The following is a 19,960-nucleotide window of genomic DNA, read 5'->3' on the forward strand; positions in this document are numbered from 1 at the left end:
GGAGCTGCTGGCAGTGGAGTGGCTGAGGGTAGAGCAGGGTTGCAGAGAGGTGCCTGGAGCCAGGGAGCAGGGCAGGGAGGAACTCCGTGGTTTCTGGGAGCTGTGCTGCTCAGTAACTGGTTCCCTGTGTTCCTACACTGTCCTGTTCTGGCTCCCCTCTAGGCTGCAGAGGTAGATATGTCCCTGCTCCAGCTGCTGTCTCCTGACTTCATTCCCTCCTCTGCTCCCAGCAGCAGCCTCTTTGTGCCCTCTTCATGGTATATTCTAGAGGTCACTCTCTTCTTTCCTCTCCCCTTCCCAAGTGATTGTCAAACTCTGGGCACAATGGACCCAAGGGAAGGGACAGCGCAGGAGAAGGCGTGCTGAGACCCAGCGGTTTGCAGTGAATAGAACCAATGTTTAAACTGTTCTTTAAAAATGTAATGTGCAAAGTACTAATTAGGATAAAAGCTGGTGTTCTTGTTGTCTAACTGTAACTATCCTAACACCTAATCTCTTTGCAGAACAGGTATGTGGAGTTTCCTAATCCCAAAGAATTCTCACTTGTGTTATCTAATTGTCCAGCTTTGAGCTCGATGAGAATGGGGTTTTGTCTGTCTCCCTCCCTTCCCCCTTCCCTCCCTCTCTCCCTCCCTCCCTCTCCCATGCCCCCACAAAATGCTTTGCTATGAATCCTTGTTTGTAGACAAGCTAGACCGTAGAGCTGTGGCCAGACTTACTGAACAGACTGCCGAGATGCTTGGCTGAGGAACAGTAATAAATATTGCACAGCGCGCCCCCTAATTCTTTCCAATTTTCTGAAGCTAGGGCTTTGTCAGCAGTTCTGTTTATTTTAAAAGAAAACAAAACACCCTTTCTGAAGGTGGTGAAAGTACTGGTTTGCACGCACAGATCCTATTTCTGTACTCTCTGGGAAAACAACAGGCCTTGCCTGCCTTTGCAGCCCGGGCAGGGTGACTTCTGTATGGTGTCATACAGAAAGTCCTAGACTCCAGGACAAAACCTGCAGAGCACAGGGACTGTTGGCTCTTCGTGTGACATGACTGACACTGCTGGAGAGGCAGGTGGCAGGAAGGAAACGGGAGTTCTTGACGCCAAAAGACAAGGCCAGTGTTTTCCCCTCTAATAGGTACACGGCCCTGTTCGAGTCAGCAAGGTTGTGTGAATGTAGGTGGAAAGAAGGTGGCTCAGGAGCCGTTAATTCTGAGGTACAACTTTCCCTTTGGTGCGTTACTGCCACAGAGGTGGAATGTTTGCTCTCTTTTTTTTTTTTTTTTCTTTTCTTTTTGCACTTTTTCCAGTTCTCTGCCAGCCTGACACCTCCCCGTCATCACATCCACGCCTCTTTTTATTTCAGCTTCGTTCGTGTCAGTGCGTTGGCTGCCTCATCTCTCTAATAGTCCTCAGGCTCCCCAGACTGTAACAAAAAATTTTCTACTGATGACGTAAACTGCATGACTGCTGCTCTGCGCACTGGCAAACGCGCTCTGCCCGCGCGGGGACGGGGGCGGCAGGAGGGTTCTGTACTATAGTCTTGCACTCTAAATTTTAGACTTTTTAAGCAGGTAAAAAAAAAAAAATAGAACTTTATTTTTAAATGAGGCACGTGTTCTGGGAATTCCTCTCCTCGCCCCGGTCTGGTCCAGGCTGTGGGACGGTGTTGGGGGGGGGGGGGCTGCGGTGTACCCCGACACGGCCCGGGGGGGGTCCCCGAAGCTGCTGCCACCCCTCGCTTTTCTTCGCAGGCACTGGAGAGGGGCAGGGGCGGCGGGAGCCGCCCGGGAGACGGTTGCCAGAGGTGTGCCCGTGGTTTATTTGAAATAAATTGTGACTTTCTAACTTCGGAGGTGTCCTGGCTCTTCTTGGGGCGGGGGGCGGGGCGGGGCGGGGGGGAGGAGAGAGGGCAGCGCCCGTCGCCAAACCTGCCGCTTCCCGCCAGCGCCACGCCTGGCCCCGCCCCCCTGCCGGCCCCGCCCCGCGGCGCCGTGACGCAGCGCGCCGGGCGGTTGCCGGGGTGACGCGCGAGGCCTGGCGGGCCAGCGGCGCGATGGCGGCGGAGGCGGCGGCGACGCGGGCCGAGGGTCCCCCGCTGCCCGGCCCGCCGGGGGGCCGCCCGCGGCCCGTCTGCTCGCGGCCCTACTTCCTCGTCCTCATGGTCTTCGCCCACCTCTACGTCCTCAACGTGCTGGGGCTGCTCCTCTTCGTGCACCTCAGCGCCGGCGAGGCCGGCGGGCCGCCCGCCGCCGCCCCCCCGCCGCCGCCGCTGCCGCCGCCGCCCGCCCGCGCCCTCCCGCGCCTGGAGGGCATCAAGGCAAGGCCTCGCCGCGGGGGCTGGGGCCGGGGCCGGGGCCGCGCCGCCGCTCACCGCTGCTCTCCCCGCAGGTGGGCCACACGCAGCGGGTGGAGCTGGTGCCCGGCCGGGTCCACGCCGTCCGCACCCTCAGCCTCAAGCCGCTCCTCTTCGGTGAGTACCGGCCCCGCCGCCCACCCACGGCCTCCTGCCCGCCGGTGGGGCAGCGGCGGAGACCGGCCCCGGCCCTCGGGCACGCCGGTAGCAGGCAGGCGGCTCGGTGCGGTGACGGCCCGGCCATCGCCCGGTACCGGGGCTGCGGGAGCGGTGCCCTGGGTCCCGGCGGGCGGGTCTGGCAGGTTTGCGCCGCCCGCGCTGCCCTGCCGGCGGGGGGGGCCTGTCTGACACCCGCCCCTGTCTTACACCCACTCGGGGGGGAAACGACTTCTCGTGTCTTGGCTTCTCCTCCCGGTGCTGCCTTTCCTTGGGGCTGCGTTAAAAAGAGGGTGATTTTGTTTAAGGGTGATTTTGACGCAGTATTTGCGGAGGTTACTTGTTCCGGATGGCCCACTTAGAAAAATTTGGAAGATTCACCTTTCCAGGTTTGTTAGATTCCCTTTTGAATACCATGAATAGGCAGCAGATCGCTGAAGAGTACCTCGAAGAAGCTGCTCAGTATTAGGAAGGGACAAGAGATCCCCAAACTTTTGGTAATAAATAATGATAAAGCAATTTAGTGTTGGTGCTTCAGTGCTGAGGAAATGAGTAACAGGAGAACTGACAGATTTAATGTCTTCCACCATTTTGCATCCTGTTGTAGATTTATTTGTATGCTCGGCTGCTCCAATACACAACCACACAACATCCACCTTTCACAAATTTTAAAGCCTTCTTTACCTCTCTGATATTTTGCTGTGACTGGTAAAGTCTCATTAATTGAACTCTGTGTTCTGGAGATCCACTGAGAATATACAAATTAATTTTTTGGGACAGTTGATTAAAAAATTCCTACTACTGCCAAGTCAGAGAAAACCTGTTGTGTCTGAAAAGGTAGCGCTGGGTCTTTTAGATGTTTTCTCAATAATATAAAAAAGAGGGTTTTTTTTCTGATTCCAAATAGATTATATATGCTGAAAGCCTGACCAGAAATCAGATAGGTTTCTTATTAAACGCCTTTAATGCAATAACTATCTGGAAGAAATGTACAAAGTTCTTTTGTCATTTCTACATATGTGGCACTCACGGTTTGCCAGTTTCTAAGCGGATTTCTGTCTGACACTCAGTAAACAGACACACCAACCTGGAGCTGATGCCCCACAGCGATCACAAAGCCGATGTCATTACCAGAACCCCGATCTGGGGCAATCGCTCTGGTTTTCGCTCGGGAAAACTCCTGTTTCCACCTTCTCTGCCCTGCTGGCACTGCTTAAGTAAAAGTCGATCCTGGCCTGCAAGGAAGGTTGCTGAAGCTGATAAAAGGCATGTTGGTCCTGGGAGCAATAATCAGGAGGGTGGTATCAGAGACAGCGACAGACATTCGACAGTGGAGATGCCGTGCGTCCGTTCTCCTTTGTCCTCCGATAAGGAGCCCCTTATTTAGAAACTGCAAGTCGCAAGACAGCTCTTATCTCCCGGATGAACCTGCCGGGAGCCAGCTCTGACTTTAAAAGACTTCCAGAGACTTATCTATGCGAATAGTACCAATCTAAATCAACTGCTTTAAAAAACCTAATTTATGGCATCTCTGTTGTTTAAATTAGCGGAAGTGTGTATTTAACTTGGCCGTGTTAGACAAAGCCAGAAGTCATTAACAAAGAAGGACTCTTGAATTTCTGGGGATTTTACTTAACACAAAGTGTTGCGGCCTGTGAGAGCCAATTTAAGGAAATAAGCGGCTGGTCTGCGATCTCTGCTTTCAGCAGAGCAGGCTGCAGCGGGACTACAGCAGCGCATGGCGCGTTAATGATTTAATGGGAGCCCTGTGCTTTGGAGCGCCGCACTGGGCACCATAGGGGAACTTGCTGTTTGTTTTGTAAATGTAAGTCATCTGCACCGAACCCAAGCGTATTTCACGGAGCTATGAAACAGTCCCTGCCCTATTTTCTCCTCCCTCTGGCTACGAGACGTCATTTCTAAAGCTTGTAAGTCAGGCCATCTGTGCGCTTTTTCGTTAGGAAACACTAGTAATCAAATAATCCTATTAATGGAAAACAAATATCAGACAAAGCCTTTTCAACCTTCAGAGATTTTACGCATTCTGTTGTGTTTTCCAAACGCAGTCTGTTCGGAAGATACTGCCATTGCAGGGTCCACCTGGCCGTGGATTTGATGGATCGGGCAGCAGTTTGCAAGGCAAGGCAGCAGGGAGGAATAAAAAGAGGAAATCTCGCCGTGTTTTTCTTCTGAGCCTCAGGGAATAGAAGTCATCGCTGCACAAATGTCAGGGCGCAGCTGAATTTCAGCATGAGTGTCTGAGCGCTCATCTCAGCCCGCACTAAACCTGGAGATATCGCATCGGGGCTTGCTGGTGTGCCTTACGAGCACAGGGAGGCAATGTATCTCCATCAAACCGGGTGGCTCTCTCCACAACCGAGACTGCAGGCGTCGGGAGAGAGGCACAATGCGTTTCTCCCAAAAGCCGTTTTTCCCCTTATTTCCTCATTTCAGTCACAAGTTTAATCCAGTGTAGGAAACTTTCCATGGACAGTGCTTTGTTAGGCAGTAGAAATCCGGCTTGTTTTCTCTTTTGGGTATTTGCTGTTTTGTGCTCTGTGGTCTGGAGCGTAGAACGATAGCTGTGTTTACCCCCCCAGGGAATTAGTCCCTACATATTTGCATGAGAGAGTGAGCTGCAGAGAACTTGGTGAGACTGAGTTTTGCCACCTTTTCTGTCTTACTTGGGTGCAGGTGGAAGGCCAGACGGCTGTATAAGGTTTCTCCCCCCTTCCCATGTCAGAACTGCAAGTAGCTCCTCTTGCACCGTGGTGGGGGCTCACCTCCGAGTCCCAAGCAAACCTGCTGCTGGACACTGAAGCAGAGGTTTAAGCAGCTGATGTCCCACTCCTGGTCTGCTCTTTCTCAAGGCTCTTGTAATATCTTGGTATCTTCAGTAGTTCCTCAGTTACCAGAATCTTCTGATCCAAACTGAATTTCTGGTGTTAAAAAATGGGGTTTCCCTGTTATGCAGAAACCCCCAGCTGGCGTTGCTCTGTGCCTTTCCTGCTTGAGAGCGGCCGTTTCCTTTTACCTGTGCGGACGCTCATCAGCTCTCGGCACGGCAGGCTGAAGGGGCAGCCTGAGTCACTGCCCAAGAGTGGAGTTTAATATTCATCTTTTAAGGGGCCGGGCATTGCCAGGGTGGGTTCCACTCCCCCTTAATTTACCTGGGACTGTTCAAGAGTAAAGTATTTGATCCATCACACAAAAAGCATCACTTGGCTGTCAGGGAGACTTTCATGTAATCTCTCTGGACAGAAAGGAAGCGGGCACTTGGCCAGCATCCGTGTCTCAGGATCAAATAATGAAGCTGAAATGACTATCAACTTTTGATGATGAGAACTAGAAGGAACTGTTACCGAAGGTCTCTTCTAGTTCGTGCTCACCTGCAGAGTTCAGTTCAGTTCTGTTGTGACGTTGGTTCCTACACAAAGCCGTCCATCGCAAGCCCTGGATCCGCAGAGCCTTGCAAGAGGAATATGTTAAATCTGCATCCTTAAACTTCGTCTCAGTAAAACAGGGATCTGTAGTGAGGCCCTATCTGTGGACTATCGACTGCTTTGCATCACCTAAAAATACTGACTGTACATCTCCAAAACACCAACTGCCAGGGAAAGGAGTTTTCTAGCCATAGGGAAGGGAGCAGTTTCTTGTGGATGGAATTGAGATTTTTTTCAGACCTTCCGGGCAGCCTGTTCGGGGCAGCGGTGATGTTTCCACCTTCGCACCGCCTGGTGCAGGTTCCTGTTCTTCTTCTGCCAGGCATAGGCCTTGTTCACCACCACTTTGTCGCTCTGTACTTCGCCGCTTACAACGAAGACCCCTGCATGAGTGCCTCTCATGATGTTGTGGACGCAGGTGGCATCGATGTCCAGCCACTGCTGGAGCCTGGCGGGGATTTCGGTTCTGAGGAGCGGGCCGTGCTTCAGGACCTCCACCCTGGAGGGGTCCAGATCGAAGTCTGAGATGGTGGTGGTCGCGTTCTTCCTCAGGATTCGGATTTTCACTGCTGCGGGAGTTCAGAAAAGAGGTGTTAGTTCTGTTTACTTTTCATAGCTCTTACCTACTTAAATACACAGCCAACGCAAGGCTTTCGTGCTGTTTCTGTAATGTGGTGACACATCCATCCAAGCTCTTGTAATTGCAGTGAGCTTGTAAAAGTCACATTTGAGGTTAGTTTCCTGTACTGAACACCATTCTTCTCACTCTGCTTTCCTCATGAGAGTGGCGAAGGCGTATCAGCACTGCTACGTGGGCAGAAACCCTGTAGGAAGCAGGGACACCAGCAAGTGGATGCATCAAAGTCATGGTCTCGTGCAAATTACTTGACTTTTCTCTGAGCTGGGATTTCAGGAGGTGACATGACTGCCAGCTGCCCAGGACTTTTAATGTGGGATTATTTTATTTTATTTCGTGAAGGTTGTGTGCCTGAATTCAAGACAGTGTCTTGAAAACTTCCTGCCAGCTGATTGAGGAGAGCCAGTGCTGCTGCTTGCTTGGGCCAGGAGAGGGAGAGTCGCATTACTAGAACAACAGTGTTGAAGTTTGAAATAGCTAATGTGGAGTTTGCTAAAGGTTTTTATGGGCATTGATTGAAATGTTGGTCTCCAAGGGAAAACCAGAGTAGTGCTTGTATTTAGCAGCCACAGATCGATACCAGAAACAAAGCAGGTCTTGACCTTCAGTGCTGCCTGGAGCTGGGCCCTTCTGCTACCTGACAGGTAAGTTGGGACCTGAAAATCCCTGGGATCTGCTGTAAAATCTGCAGTTCCCCCAAGTCAGTTTGCTGTGGCAAAACCATTTTCTGTCCGTGCCACTACTTGGCTGCTTGAGGGAATGGCAGCAACTAAGAGGAAGAGTGAGGGGGTACTCACCAAAATCATTGGCGCAGAGGTTTTCCAGGATCTCCCTGGCAGTGCTGGACTCCTCAAGCTCGCAGTCCTTGCAGCTGGCTCGGGGCACTGCTGCAACAGCAATTTGGTTATAACACCATTGTCAAGCTTCAGTGGAAAAGGCATAATGAAATTTTGAGATCTGCAAGTGATGGCATGCTGTTTCAGAGTGGTGCTTCCTCCTGAGCTACCCAGTCCCTGGAGAGACAGCTCAGGCTGCCAGGGTGGGAAATGTTAAGCTCTCTTTTCTGTGGCTGGGGCAGACGCTTCTTGTCGTGCTTTGTTTAGGCTTGGGTGTGTTGTTGCATGTTAAAGCAGCAGTGAAAATGCTTAATGAAGATCTCCTAGTTTGGATGAAACAGTAAAGCCATTGCTATGGCCAGACTCCATCCAGTGATGGTGAAATGAGGCATCTGTTCTCCCCTAGACTGCTCTTGAATCTCCCCCAGTGTTCATCATTATCTGGGTGTTTAATATAGTCTTTCAGTCTTAACGATTTTTTTTCTCATGTAACTCGTGTCTGCAGAGGCTCATGCCCCTTCGCTGGTGTTTCCTAGTGTTTAAAGAGAAGGCTTGCAAAACACTTCTTTTTGTATGTTTTTAAGCCCTGGACACAGCTGAAAGGTCAGGGCTGCAGCTCCTTAGCTCCACTGGAAGCACATCTCGCCGCCTGGAGCCTGCACACCACGAGCTCTCACGCTGTGCCTGGGCATTAGGCTTTCACAGCAATTCCTTCCCCCTGCCCCAAACCCTGCATGGCCTGATGGCACCCGGGGAGCTAATGAATTACAGTAGAGAGGGGAACAAGCTGCAGTCAATGTTACGCTAATTTTCTAGTCACAGTGGAGTTCCAAGAGAGAACAAAACTACAGTTTATAAATTTTTTTTTTTTTAAATATAGCTTAAAACCAGAAATATTAGGAATAGAAGCAAGGCATAGGCCCATCCTTTCGAGCTTTCAGTGTTACATGTGGGAAAACATGAGAAAAAAGCCCCTTACTTCTCCTGCTCGAGGAATTTTCATCCGTGGAGACTGCTGCGATGCACAGTTCGTGATCTGCAGGAAACTTGTTGCAGTTCAGGATTTCAGGCCAGGGGTAGCCGTAACAAGCCATGACGGGTGCGCAGCTTCTCTTGACGGCTTCGCACAGGCTGCGGCAGGGGTAGATGAGCCTGGGGAGAGGATGGGGATTGCGGCACCTCTGGACTCCTGGCAGCAGGCTGAGGGTCGAGGCCGGGCACCGCGCTGCTGCCGCACAGGGCTGTGTTGCACACTGTAGTGCTAGCAGAGCTATTTTGGGGTCTTTGGTGTACTTTGAACATTCATGTCCAGGAAGCAAACAACAAATTTCTGAGGACATGAGGGATGAGGCTGTTTGATACAAGCTGCTGCCAGAAGCCCCACCCCAGGATCTTCTCGAGTTGTGCAAAGGCTGCTTACCTTTACAGGTGCCTAGTTAGATACCCAGTTTCCTTAGCAGCTCTGTACTTTGGTGGCTGCACCTCAAAACCGAGGATTTCTCTCTGCTGCTGGGACTGTCGGGCTGAGAAACCCCCTACCTGTTCGGGGCAAGAGGCAGGGGTGGGGGGCTGCAGGGGAGGTGGGAGGTGAAGCCGGTGGGTGCCAGCAGCTACTGCGGTGCACAAGGGGGGCGGCCGGGGGGAGACGGCAGCGTTGACTGGGGTGGGAGAGCAGGAAAATCCAGAGGAGGGAACATAACATTTCCCCTGCTGCGAGATGAAATATTCATGTCTCAGAGGGAAGATCCCTGCTGGGCACTGCGATTGCCCCTTGCCGAGAGGGGCAGCACGGCTTCTTGGGGGCTGCGCGGATCGCACTGCACGTGTTTTCTCTCGGGAGGCAAACGCTGTTGTGCTCTTGGGGAGTGTTACTTGCTACAGCTGAAATAACTTGTAAAAACATCTTACCTGTCCAAGCAGATTGGTGCAAAGAGGGAGCAGAGGAAAATCCTGGCATCTGGGTGGCACTCCCTGGCCAGCAAGGGCAGCCAGCTGGAAGACTGCTGGATCACCTCTGGCATGGTCTCATGCTCCAGCAGGTTGGGAATCCTCATCTCGGAGTAGCCGATATCATAGCACAAGGCCATGCGGTGAGGAATGGGCGTGCAGCTGGAGGATCTCCTCAGGTAGCTCGCCCAGGCTCCTGGAGAGCCCCAGAGCAGCAGGCGTGCCAGGAGAGCCAGCAGCCATGGGCCGCCCGACCTCGAGGGGTGCCTGCGGTGGGCCGTGACCATGCTCGGAGCGAGCTGGGAGCGGGCGAACGGGCGGCGCACCCCGGACTGAGCTGCTCCCGACTGTGGGACGCCTTTTATAGCCTACGAGCCACCTCTCTGTCAATCCATCCTCATTAAGTGCGGCCCTTTCAGAGCCCTCATGGGGAAGACAATGCTCCAATTTTCGTTTGCCAGCGGCCCCGATTGTTTGGATTTTAGCAGGGGTTTGGCTTAGATCAGCAGGTGTGGAAATGAGGGCAGTTGGGGAGGGATGAATGACTTGGCCCGTGTGTCTTGGGGCTCTTTCAGCCAAGATTGAATCTCTGTTTGACACCAGTGCTCCAACCCATCCCCTTTCTCTTGCTCCAGGATTAGTCATTATTTCATAAACCCCAATGTTTTCCTCTCTTTTGTTTTTTGTAAAAGCAATCAAGTGTTGCTCAAAGTCAATTAGGAGGCATTTGTTTAGCTGGATCTATTGTTGAGCAGGCAGGGAGATAGGATGGCCTCACAGCCGAAAGTTAACCGTTTCGGAGAGCTGAGGGCAGAGAGGAACTAATTTGCAGCTGTGGAGCCAGGTTGTTTGCAGACGGGATTGGCAGCACTTAGCTGGAAACCCCCTCACCTTGCAACCTGCGTGACAGAGCACGCTTCCCGGTTAACAGAATTTTTACTTCATTACGAAATCACGTTACTACCGCCGAAGAGCGGGATTGTCCTTCCTCCAGCACGTAATTAAGATTCCAGAAGCCATCATTATTGCAGCCCGGTTGGGGAACTGGAAATGCTGGGGGCGTTGCTTGCCAGCGCACACGGTTCATTCGGACCTGGTGCCGTGCCACGAGGTTCAAACCGGTCAGTGGAAGCTCCGGCTCTGAAGCATCCTCTGGCACAAGGACCCTGCGCTGCCTGTGGCGGAAATTGTTTCCTCGGAGGGTGTTACGGATACAGCCGGCTGCATTGTGTTTCTGGGGCTTCCCAGGAACATCTCATTTTCTACAGGGCTAGTTCTGGTCTGTTCTTAGCAAGAAGCCAACTGCTTATTGACAGTTTGAGCTGATAGGGTTGATTTAAGGTCGTGGAAGTAATTAATGTTTTTTTTTCCCCCCCTTTGAGGACTTCTGCTGTAGTGGAGATACAGTGTGTCCTTGGCACATACCCGCAGGAGCACTCGGGGGCTGCGATTTGGAGAGCAGGGCCTTGGGCCTAGGGGCACTTAAACCTGTCCTGCTTTGGTGGTTTTTCTTTCCCTCTTCAAATGTCTCAGCAGCTGGTAACAAGAACCCCATAGCAGTGACAGACATCAGCCAGAAGGATCTTCTCAGCCTTCTGGGCCACAGTGTAACTGTGCTGTGGGACAGGACCTCACCAGCACTTTGCAAGTAGGTGCCCAGTGCACCACGCAGCTGGAAACCTCTTAGCCTCACAGTCATCAGTGGATTTCTCTGCTTGGGATCCTGGTATTGCCTGGTTGCTGCTGGCATCATGCTGCAAAGGAAAGCTGGTGATACTGGGATGCTGCCTGGGTATGGAGCGTGGCATCTGCCATGTGCAGTGTCTTCCTCTTTAATATTGCATTTGAAGACCAGTTTTAGTGGGCGATCAAGGGAATGAGTGGGAATAAGTTTGGAAGTTGTCTCCTTGCTGTTTGAGTTTCATAGTAGAGCTCTGTGCCAGGTTCCCCCAAAAGGCATTTGGTTTTGTGCTAAGTGCCGCCCTCTCCACGTGAAAGCGCGGAAGCCTGAAGCCCTGGCCATCACCACTGGCCACCGTAAAGATTTTTGGCCTCCCTTCCTGCAGAGCAGCAGTTCTCAGACTGTGATCCACATGTCACCTTTGAAGTGATAATATGCAGTGATATGCACGTGTTTGTTTACTCCTTTGTCCATTGTGGTATGTGTGAAAGAGTTTAAGGGCTTGACCCCTGGATCCAAACATTTAAGAACTGCTGCTGTAAAAATACCTGCCTCCAGCAGCTCAGGTGTGTGGTGTATGGTCTTTGAGGGCTCTTCTGGCAGAAGAGTGGGTGTGTTTGAATGTCCTCAACTTAGGCCGTTTCTAAAATTTCTGCCTCCCCCCACTTTTTTTTTTCTTTTTTTCCAAAATGAGTGCCCTGCCATCAGCATGGGGTTCCACTGTAACAGTTCCTCAGTCTCTGTTGCTGCTTACACTTTTGCTGCAGAAATTCCTGACTTCCTGACAGAGGAGGAGTGTAAGCTCATCGTCCATCTGGCACAGCTGAAGGGGCTGCAGAAGAGCCAGATCCTACCAACAGATGACTATGAAGAAGCCATGGAAATGATAGAAATTAGCCAGATGGACATTTTCAACCTGCTGGACCACAATCAGGATGGGCAGCTGCAGCTCAAAGAGGTAGAGGGTGGGACAGACTGGGGGAGGTTTGCTGTGGAACACTCTGGCAGGTCCCCTCCTCAGATGGTCTCCTGATCACTCATGTGCTTGGGTAGGCCAGACCCCGGTATATACCGATCAGTATTTGCCTAATTTTATGTGTCAAGGCTTGTGCTGGTCTTCAGCATGGGAGTTTCTGGGGAAATGTGCAGCAGTTGTCATGCTATTGGGAGGCAGCAACGGTCCTTGGCAGGAGATGTGTAGCTTTCAATATGCTGGGGAAAATGTTCCTTGTGCTGTGGGTTTCCTCTTGCTGTGTGTCCTGGGGAAGGGAGTTTGTAGCGCAGGCACTGCTTTTGTGCAGCCTGTGGGGAGCTGACTGTGCTGATTGACAAGACACCAGCAAAGCCCCCCCTGTTAATGAGCCTGGAGGGGGATAATGAGCACCTTGCCCGCAGCTCTTCAGCACCCTTGCCCTGTGTGGCAGGGTGCATCAGGGCAGGCGCTGGCACTTCAAGGATGTCCCTCCGCGGGCTCCCGTTTCAGGTGGGGCTGGGGATGTGTACTGCCCTGTGAGCAGCAAGTGTTGTGGGGTATGGGGAGCTGTGCCAGTGACAACCTAGGGCAAGGCTGCTTTCTCTGGAGGTCAGAGCCTGCTGAGAGCTCTCCAGGACACTGCATCTCTCTGTCTATGTGGAAAGGAAGCGTTTTGTTCCAAGCTCTTATCTTGGACAAGTAAAAGCACTCACTTTTATCATCAATAGCTTTATTTTCGCTTCAAGAGAAAGAGCCGTGCCCCCTCCATCTCAGGACTGGTTAACCGAGTCCCAGCAGTCATTTGCCATGACCTAAACTGGAAATAACAGCACTCATCAACCACACACTGCGTGTGGCTGCCAGATGATTCTCACTGCAGTCTTCTTTCTGCAGAGATGGGCTGACGCCTGGCTGGCCAGCGTGCTGCAGAGGAGAGCCCGCCAGGCCTCAAGCAGGGAATCTGTAGAGTTCAGTAGTACAAGAAACCAGTGTTGATCTATTTATGAATTTCAGGTGTTGACCCACACCAGGCTTGGGAACGGCAGGTGGATGACCCCTGAAAACATCCGGGAGATGTACAGTGCAGTCAAGGCTGATCCTGATGGCAATGGTAAGAGCAGCTCCATGGGAATCCCTTCGCCCTCAGCACGCTGGACACCCCGCACAACCATGTGGAGCAGAGCAAGAGCCGTGTCCCTGCCCAGGCCTGTTTCTCTAGCAGCGTTCTTCCAAGGAAAATAACACTGCACGGCTTTAGAGACCTTCGCAGAAAAGGAAAGTCAGTGTAAACCTCTCATCACAGCACTCCTGCCCCTTTATTACCAGTCTAGCAGCAGACTATTTCCACTGCCTGGGCTTGGATCTTGCAGAAGCAGGACCAGAACACAACTCTGTGCTCCCTCTTCCCTGTCAGACCTGCCTTGGTTCGTGCCTGCTGTTAACAGGACCTTCAGGGTGCGCTTCTGCTCCCGTGGTCTGAGAGACGGGGTCAGAGAGTCAGAGCGCTGGCTCTGACTACGTAGCTGTGGTTACCTGGGCTGCAGGTGTTAAGGTGCGCCCTCCACTCCCACCCCGTTTTCAGGGAGACTTCTGCGGCAGGCTGGGAGCCCCACATCACTGGCAGGGGAGGGCAGAACAAGTGGAGAGGAGGGTGGTCTTCTTGGTCAGCCTTTGTTGCTGACCCCCCTCTCTGCCGCTGCAAATTCTCTGTATTCCATGAGGCCACTTGTGCCCCTCCTGCCCCCAGTCTCCCAAGGGCTCCTGCTGGTCCGGACATGCACTCTAACCTCTGCTGCTCTAATTAGAGTGGCCTCAATTAAGCAACTCTCCATTTCCTAATCAAATTAAGTGAACGCACAGGCTCTGCACGCTCTTTTCCAGTGACCTGGCATTGAGAGCTGCCCAGGAGGAGCTGGTTTGGAGTTGAAGCCGTGAATGCCTAAATATCCGGAGGGCACCCCATGCCCTGCTCCTCCGGGCTGGTGGCGTTTTTGGCAGGGACAGGAGCATATGACTGAGTCCTCAGTGGCTTTTCCACTGTTCCGGACATTAACAAATGAGAGGTCCCGTTAAAGTGCTCTTGGCAGGACCTCGCTTCCAGAGGGCTGCTTCCCTCCATTGTTAGAGTGGTACGTGACACCGAGAGACCAGGTCACAACCTGGATGTGGCACTGCATCATCAAAGACTGCGTGGAGTAAGGGGAAGTGAGGGCAGGGAGACACTAGAAATAATAATGGGATGGATAATTTGGTCATGACCAGCGGCACCTGAGGAACTGTCCCAGGCTGACCCTGGTGGCTGGTCCTTCCTCCTGCCGGAGGGTGCTGTGTGCCCGGGGGGCAGAGCTGGCACCACAGCAGCGCTGGGTTTGCTGCCTGAGGGAGCTCACGGTGCGTGTTGGCTGCTGGGCAGCACACTGCAGTGCTCCGCACGTTCTGATCTCAGGGACCTGATCCTCTATGCAGGGCTTCCCTTCTTCTCCAGAAAGGAGAAACAACAAATGTGAGGATTTTTCTGAAGCCAACAAAGGCAAAACTCCATCCCTTGCTGAGTCCAAGTTGAGTGAAAACAATACCTGTTTTAGTAGAAACCACTTTTTACCTCTCACTGTTATTTCTACTTATGCAAGATCCTACTCTGTTGTATTTCTCAATCATTTTTTGCAATTACACAAATGCAGAAGAACATACCGCTTGTTTTGGGCTTGGCTTTTGTAAATTGACATAAAAGGTCTTGCAGAGAATATGGTCTGAGGTGTCCCACTCTGCTCTTAAACATGTGTATTTAAATATCTAAGTACCAAGCCCCAAGGCATCAGGTGGCAGAGGCTTTTTAGCTGTGGCATTGCATGTGTTAGAACTGTGGTGGCTATTTCTCTCTTTTGATGGATTGGGTTGTGTATTTTACGAGTTCTTTAAAGTTCAAAGTGGCATTTTGCCTGTCCCAGTTCTGAACCCACACGCCAGCTAATGGTTCGCTTTTGCAGGTTGCTGTATGCCCTCTGCTCTGCTAAAGGCGAGGGCATTGCTGGGGGCACGTACGGGGTGCAGCCTGTGGTGGGCACGGTGGTGGAGCCCGAATGGGGTTTGTTTGAGGAAGGCAGTTTCTGCAGTGCCCTCAGCTGGTGGTTTCTCCAAGTACAGGACACCAAGAACTGTTACCTGCCCCAGAATCAGCTGGCTTTTCCTGTCTTCCCGTAGGTGTGCTGAGTTTGGAGGAGTTCAAACAATTGAATATTCGTGATTTCCACAAGTACATGGGAAGCCAGAAAGTGAAGATGAGCGACTTGGTGCGCAACAGTCAGCACACCTGGCTGTACCAGGGCGAGGGGGCACACCAGGTCATGAGAGCCATACGGCAAAGGTAAGGGCCGGGCAGGCGAGGGGCGGTTGGGTTTGTGCAGGCACAAGGACCACCTGTGCTGGGAGAGGCAGTGGCAGACTTGCTAATATTCACACTAATTCCACTAATTGCGTAGAAGTCTTTGGAGTATAAAGAGCAATGAACATAGACACGAAACGGGGAGAGGAGGTTTTCATTAGAACAAGAATTTGTATTGTCCCATGGAAAAGGAAAAAGAAAAATCAAACCTTTCAGCATCTCCATTCACTTTTGGGAACAGCCCTATAAAACCCAGAAGACTTGGCATTATATGAAATAATTCATTCTAATTAGTAAATGAGCTTACTGGGAGGAACTGCCCGTTTCCAATGCTGTCTGTGTGCCAGTAGTTACTGTCATTTGCTTTAGTTACTCATGCATTTCACTGAAATCTGTCTTAGCTGTTCAGAGCTGACTTTAACAAGCATGACTTCACCTCAAGTAAGCCGACTTAGTTTAATCCTCTGAGCACACGTATGGCAGGGCAGCTCGCGGCAGATGGGAGAAACCTCTTGCCCTTCCCTTCATCTCAGATTTGGTACTGGGAAGCTTTGAAACCGAGTACACAGGCCAAATCGTTTAGCCGTGGTGAGTTTCAGATAATTGGCTGGAGACTCTTGTTCTTGTGGTGCTGGTCCTCACCCAGAACATGGGTGGGTAAAATGTGTCCCGAGGCTTGAAAACGGCTATTGGCCACTCCTTTTCTTCAGTGCATTCCAGCGGGAGAATGGGATCGCATATTGCCTTGATTAGAGCAGACTGTGGCTGCCACCTTCTCCGTGCCAGCTAGCCAGCGCACGCAGGCAACAGCCTACTGCCTTTACGCTCTTCAGTTGGCCACTGTTACGAGAACGTGAGGAGGTAGCGCTGAAGGAGGCTGTTAGTCCTCCCTGGGACCATGCGGTACCTGGAGGGGCTTTGCCGTCCTGCCTGGGTGCACCTGCCCCAAGGGCTTCACCGGTCCGGATTCTCAGAGCTCTGAGTGTTCTTTGGCAGGTCTCAAGACGTACCTGCTTGCCTTGGGGGATGATCTCAGATGTAGCAGCGGAAATATCCCAGAGCAGGAGGGCTCCGGTCTCCTTGATCACTTCCAGTGCCCCTCTGCCCTGGGGGGAGGCTGCTGAAAAGGCAACAGGGAAAGGTGAGTTAGGTGACCAGAATATTCCTAGAGCTAGTCTCTCGTTCACTCTCAGCAGGGGCCCTGTGCTTTGCTAACTGTCCCCGAGGTCTGTAGGTGGTGTGCAGGAGTCTCGAGAAGCGATGAGATGGCACATGGAGGCACCAGGGACACACACAGAAAGGATCTTGCTGAGCAAGTAAAGTCTTCCTGAGAGCAGTCCTGCTGGAGATGCACCCTTCGGTTTTGGGGTTTTTTTTACTAACCTTGACGAGGATTTTCTGAGCTGATGCTGATGGTCCAACAGATCTGTAAGGACCTGGTTATCTCTTGGCATGCTTGCTGCAGCCCATCCGTCTCTCCGGTCTGTTGGGGAAGGGGGTTATCTTTCTGTGGATTTATTCGCTGCTTGGGAGTAGTGGCCCACCAGGGTGATGGTGCTTCCCCTCACCTGCTCTGCTGTCCTGTTCCCCAGGGTAATGCGCCTGACTCGCTTGCCCCCTGAGATTGTGGAGCACAGCGAGCCCCTCCAGGTTGTGCGGTACGACCAAGGAGGGCACTACCATGCCCACATGGACAGTGGCCCTGTCTTCCCCGAGACTGCCTGCAGCCACACGAAGCTGGTCGCCAACGAAAGCGCTCCCTTTGAGACCTCCTGCCGGTAAGGTCTGCCTCGGCACAACCTGCAGCGCCTTAAGAGAAGAGGTGTGGAGAGCTGTTTTGTCGTGTGGGGCTCGGTGCTCAGGTGGTGGGCTCGCAAACCAGCTCTGGAGATCGCTGGCATGAAGGGGTTTGAAGGGGGAGGTGGGCAAATCCTGTGGGTCCACGTGAGGAGGGCAGAGTGGTTCTACAGAGCTGCTGGGCCATTCCCACCAGAGGCTAGAAGCACACCCTCACCATTGCAGGTGGGGATTTTCTTTGTTGTCCTTGTCTTGTCCACGGAGAAAAGCTGGAGATGTAAATCACGTGTTTTCTGATGTCTCAGAGAAACCACTGTATGTGTGGTGGAGGGGCAGGGTACGAACAGGAACAGCCCCTGTGCGTCTCCTCCTGTTCCAGTTGTGTGCCCTGACAGCCATTCTCTCCTGCAGGTATGTGACGGTGCTGTTCTACCTGAACAATGTGACTGGGGGAGGTGAAACAGTCTTTCCCATAGCTGATAACAGGACATACGAAGAGATGGTAAATGAATCTCGCCTGCATGTTACCTCTGGGGATTTTGAGTTCCTCTTTGAATGTCTTTATTTGCTGTGGCTGCAGAAGAGGTCCAGTGCATGAGGCTGGTGGACGTTAGGCTTCGTAGCTAGAGCATGGGGAAACTGTGCTCCAATTACGGTCTTTTCCCTCTGAGGCCAAGGGAAGAGGCACGGGGCTTTGACAGCTGCAGCTCTCCCTGCTCAGAGGCACGAGGGGTGGTCTGTGGGCCTTGCTGCCATAACACAAGTCGTGCTGGCTGCTCTCTGGGCAGGTTTCCTCAGACTAAGTCTTGGCAGGTCTGTTGTGCTCCTGTCAGGCAGTGTGTTAAGGAATGGGCGGCTGCTGGGAAACAGGTTATGGACCTCCAGAGGACTGGAACTGGCTGCTCTGGGTGGGTTATGAAAGCTCTGTCCTGCCCAGCATCAGCCTTGAGCTGTCCCTGTGGGGCGTTCAGGCAAAGGGCAGGATGGCGGCTGGCAGCAGAGGCAGCCCAGTGCGTGCACTTCGTTCCAGCCCCGTTTGCGACACCTTCTCTGTGGTTTCTTGTCAGTCTTTGATCCAGAATGACGTTGACCTGCGAGATACTCGGAAAAACTGCGACAAGGGCAATTTGCGAGTGAAACCTCAGCAAGGCACTGCTGTCTTCTGGTACAACTACCTGTCAGACGGAGAAGGTACAGGCTCATTTCGAGACTCTGCTCTTGGGAGGGGTAGGACTGCAGGAGGTGACAGCCATCGTCTTCTTGCAGTGGCTGGGAGCTCAGAGGAGAGCCAAAGGGTGGTAGCTGCCTGCTAGTGGGAACTGTAGAGTCTCCTTGTCACCAGCTGGGTAGGAGCTTCCCGGCTCTGAAAGGCCTTTGTTTACAGGCAGTAGGTCAGTGGCTCCTGATGTCTTTGGGCGATGGGACTAGCTCGCAAACAAAGACCTTGGCTGCACTAGCCATCGCCAGCTGTCTCCCATCCCGCTGTGCGAGCTGAAACTCCTGCTGGAACTTGGTCTGCAATTCAAAATGTTTCACTGATGTGGTGTTGCCCAAAGGGGTGGGGAGGGGAGGTAGACAAAGGCACGGCCATCAGCTCGGCAGCACAGGGAGGCATGGTCCGCCCCGCGCGAGGCTCTGCCGTGCTTGGGGCCCACTCCTGCTTTATAGCTCAGCCGCAGCCTGATGATATGCGTCCTTGGGGCTGTTTTTCTCACGAAGTGCGGCGTGGTTTTCCCTGACAGCCAAGCTGGGGGATTGACATGAATCTTCCAGGCTGCTGGCGAGTGTGACTCCAGAGCGTTTTGATGGCAGATTTTGAGCAGTGGTGGGAGGAAGGAGTATAGCATCCCAGGTCCCCTGGGAGCAGCCCATGTTTCCATCTCGAAAAAATCCACAGAGGAGGTCACACAAGACCAGCGCTTGGGCTGTTAGATGATAATATCAAGACCATCGCTCTCCTGTAAGAAGAGCCCTGTTGTGTTTTTATGAGTAAATTGTTCCTAAATGGAAGGCGGCTGCTGATGCAAGTCTGCCCCAGAAAAACCGTGGGACCTCTTTTTAGAGAGAATCATTTAAAACTGCTAAACTGCAATCTCTAATGTGGCCGTGAGCCTCTGACTTCCACGGGCCTTCTAGCGGCAGCGCCTGTCTCTCCCCTGCCAGCCTCCCGTTTTGGGAAGAGCAGCTGTGGCGCAGAACGCGAGAGCCCCTTGTGCTGAGAGGAGACGTGGAGGTAACGAGCATTTTGCACTCGGGCAGCCCGCCCTGGTGAACTCCTCGTAGGTGCTGGAGTGGGGTAGCACTAAGGTGGAGGGGTGCCAGGAGGAGCCAACTCCCATGAGGTGTCCATGAGCTAAAACCTGGGCAGGCACCGCGGGCAGGAGAGCCGGTATGGGCGCTGGCTGGCTGCGCCCGCCTGTGCTGCTCGCCAGCCTCCTCACCGGGGCTTCGCTCCGCAGGCTGGGTGGGGGAGCTGGACGACTTCGCCCTGCACGGAGGCTGCCTGGTCACCCAAGGCACCAAGTGGATCGCCAACAACTGGATCAACGTCGACCCCAACCGCCGGCGCCAGCTGCGCTTCCAGCAGGAGATGGAGCGCTACGCGGGGGCCGGGGCCCCGGGCGAGTGGACAGTGGATAAAGCCTACAGCGGGGTGCACTTGGAGCTGTAGGGCGGGGGGAGGGGGGGGGGGGATTGGGGGGCGGCCACGACCACGTGGCCTTTTCCCGCGCTGAGCGAGTGGGGTGGGGTGGGGAGGCGG

General features: G+C 53.0%; 2 protein-coding genes across 2 annotated transcripts; one reads left to right on the top strand and one right to left on the bottom strand.

Moving 5' to 3' along the window:
* The first annotated feature begins 1,265 nt into the window (after positions 1–1,265).
* On the top strand, positions 1,266–19,870 carry P4HTM (prolyl 4-hydroxylase, transmembrane). The gene is made up of 11 exons (XM_086470524.1): positions 1,266–1,682; positions 1,717–1,893; positions 1,935–2,311; positions 2,383–2,464; positions 11,815–12,005; positions 13,035–13,131; positions 15,222–15,384; positions 16,995–17,180; positions 17,611–17,701; positions 18,267–18,390; positions 19,659–19,870. Exons 1-11 carry the CDS (start codon positions 1,598–1,600, stop codon positions 19,868–19,870), a joined length of 1,785 nt encoding a protein of 594 aa, XP_086326650.1. The 5' UTR covers positions 1,266–1,597.
* Positions 6,181–9,653, bottom strand: LOC104342554 (secreted frizzled-related protein 5). The gene is made up of 4 exons (XM_009946181.2): positions 9,328–9,653; positions 8,399–8,571; positions 7,381–7,467; positions 6,181–6,515 (listed from the first exon to the last, which is right to left on the bottom strand). The coding sequence occupies exons 1-4, from the start codon at positions 9,651–9,653 to the stop codon at positions 6,181–6,183; spliced, it is 921 nt and encodes a 306-aa protein (XP_009944483.2).
* Positions 19,871–19,960: the final 90 nt, after the last annotated feature.

The sequence above is a fragment of the Leptosomus discolor genome, chromosome 9, assembly GCF_034619465.1.
Source record: "Leptosomus discolor isolate bLepDis1 chromosome 9, bLepDis1.hap2, whole genome shotgun sequence".
In the NCBI taxonomy this organism is placed as follows: domain Eukaryota; kingdom Metazoa; phylum Chordata; class Aves; order Leptosomiformes; family Leptosomidae; genus Leptosomus; species Leptosomus discolor.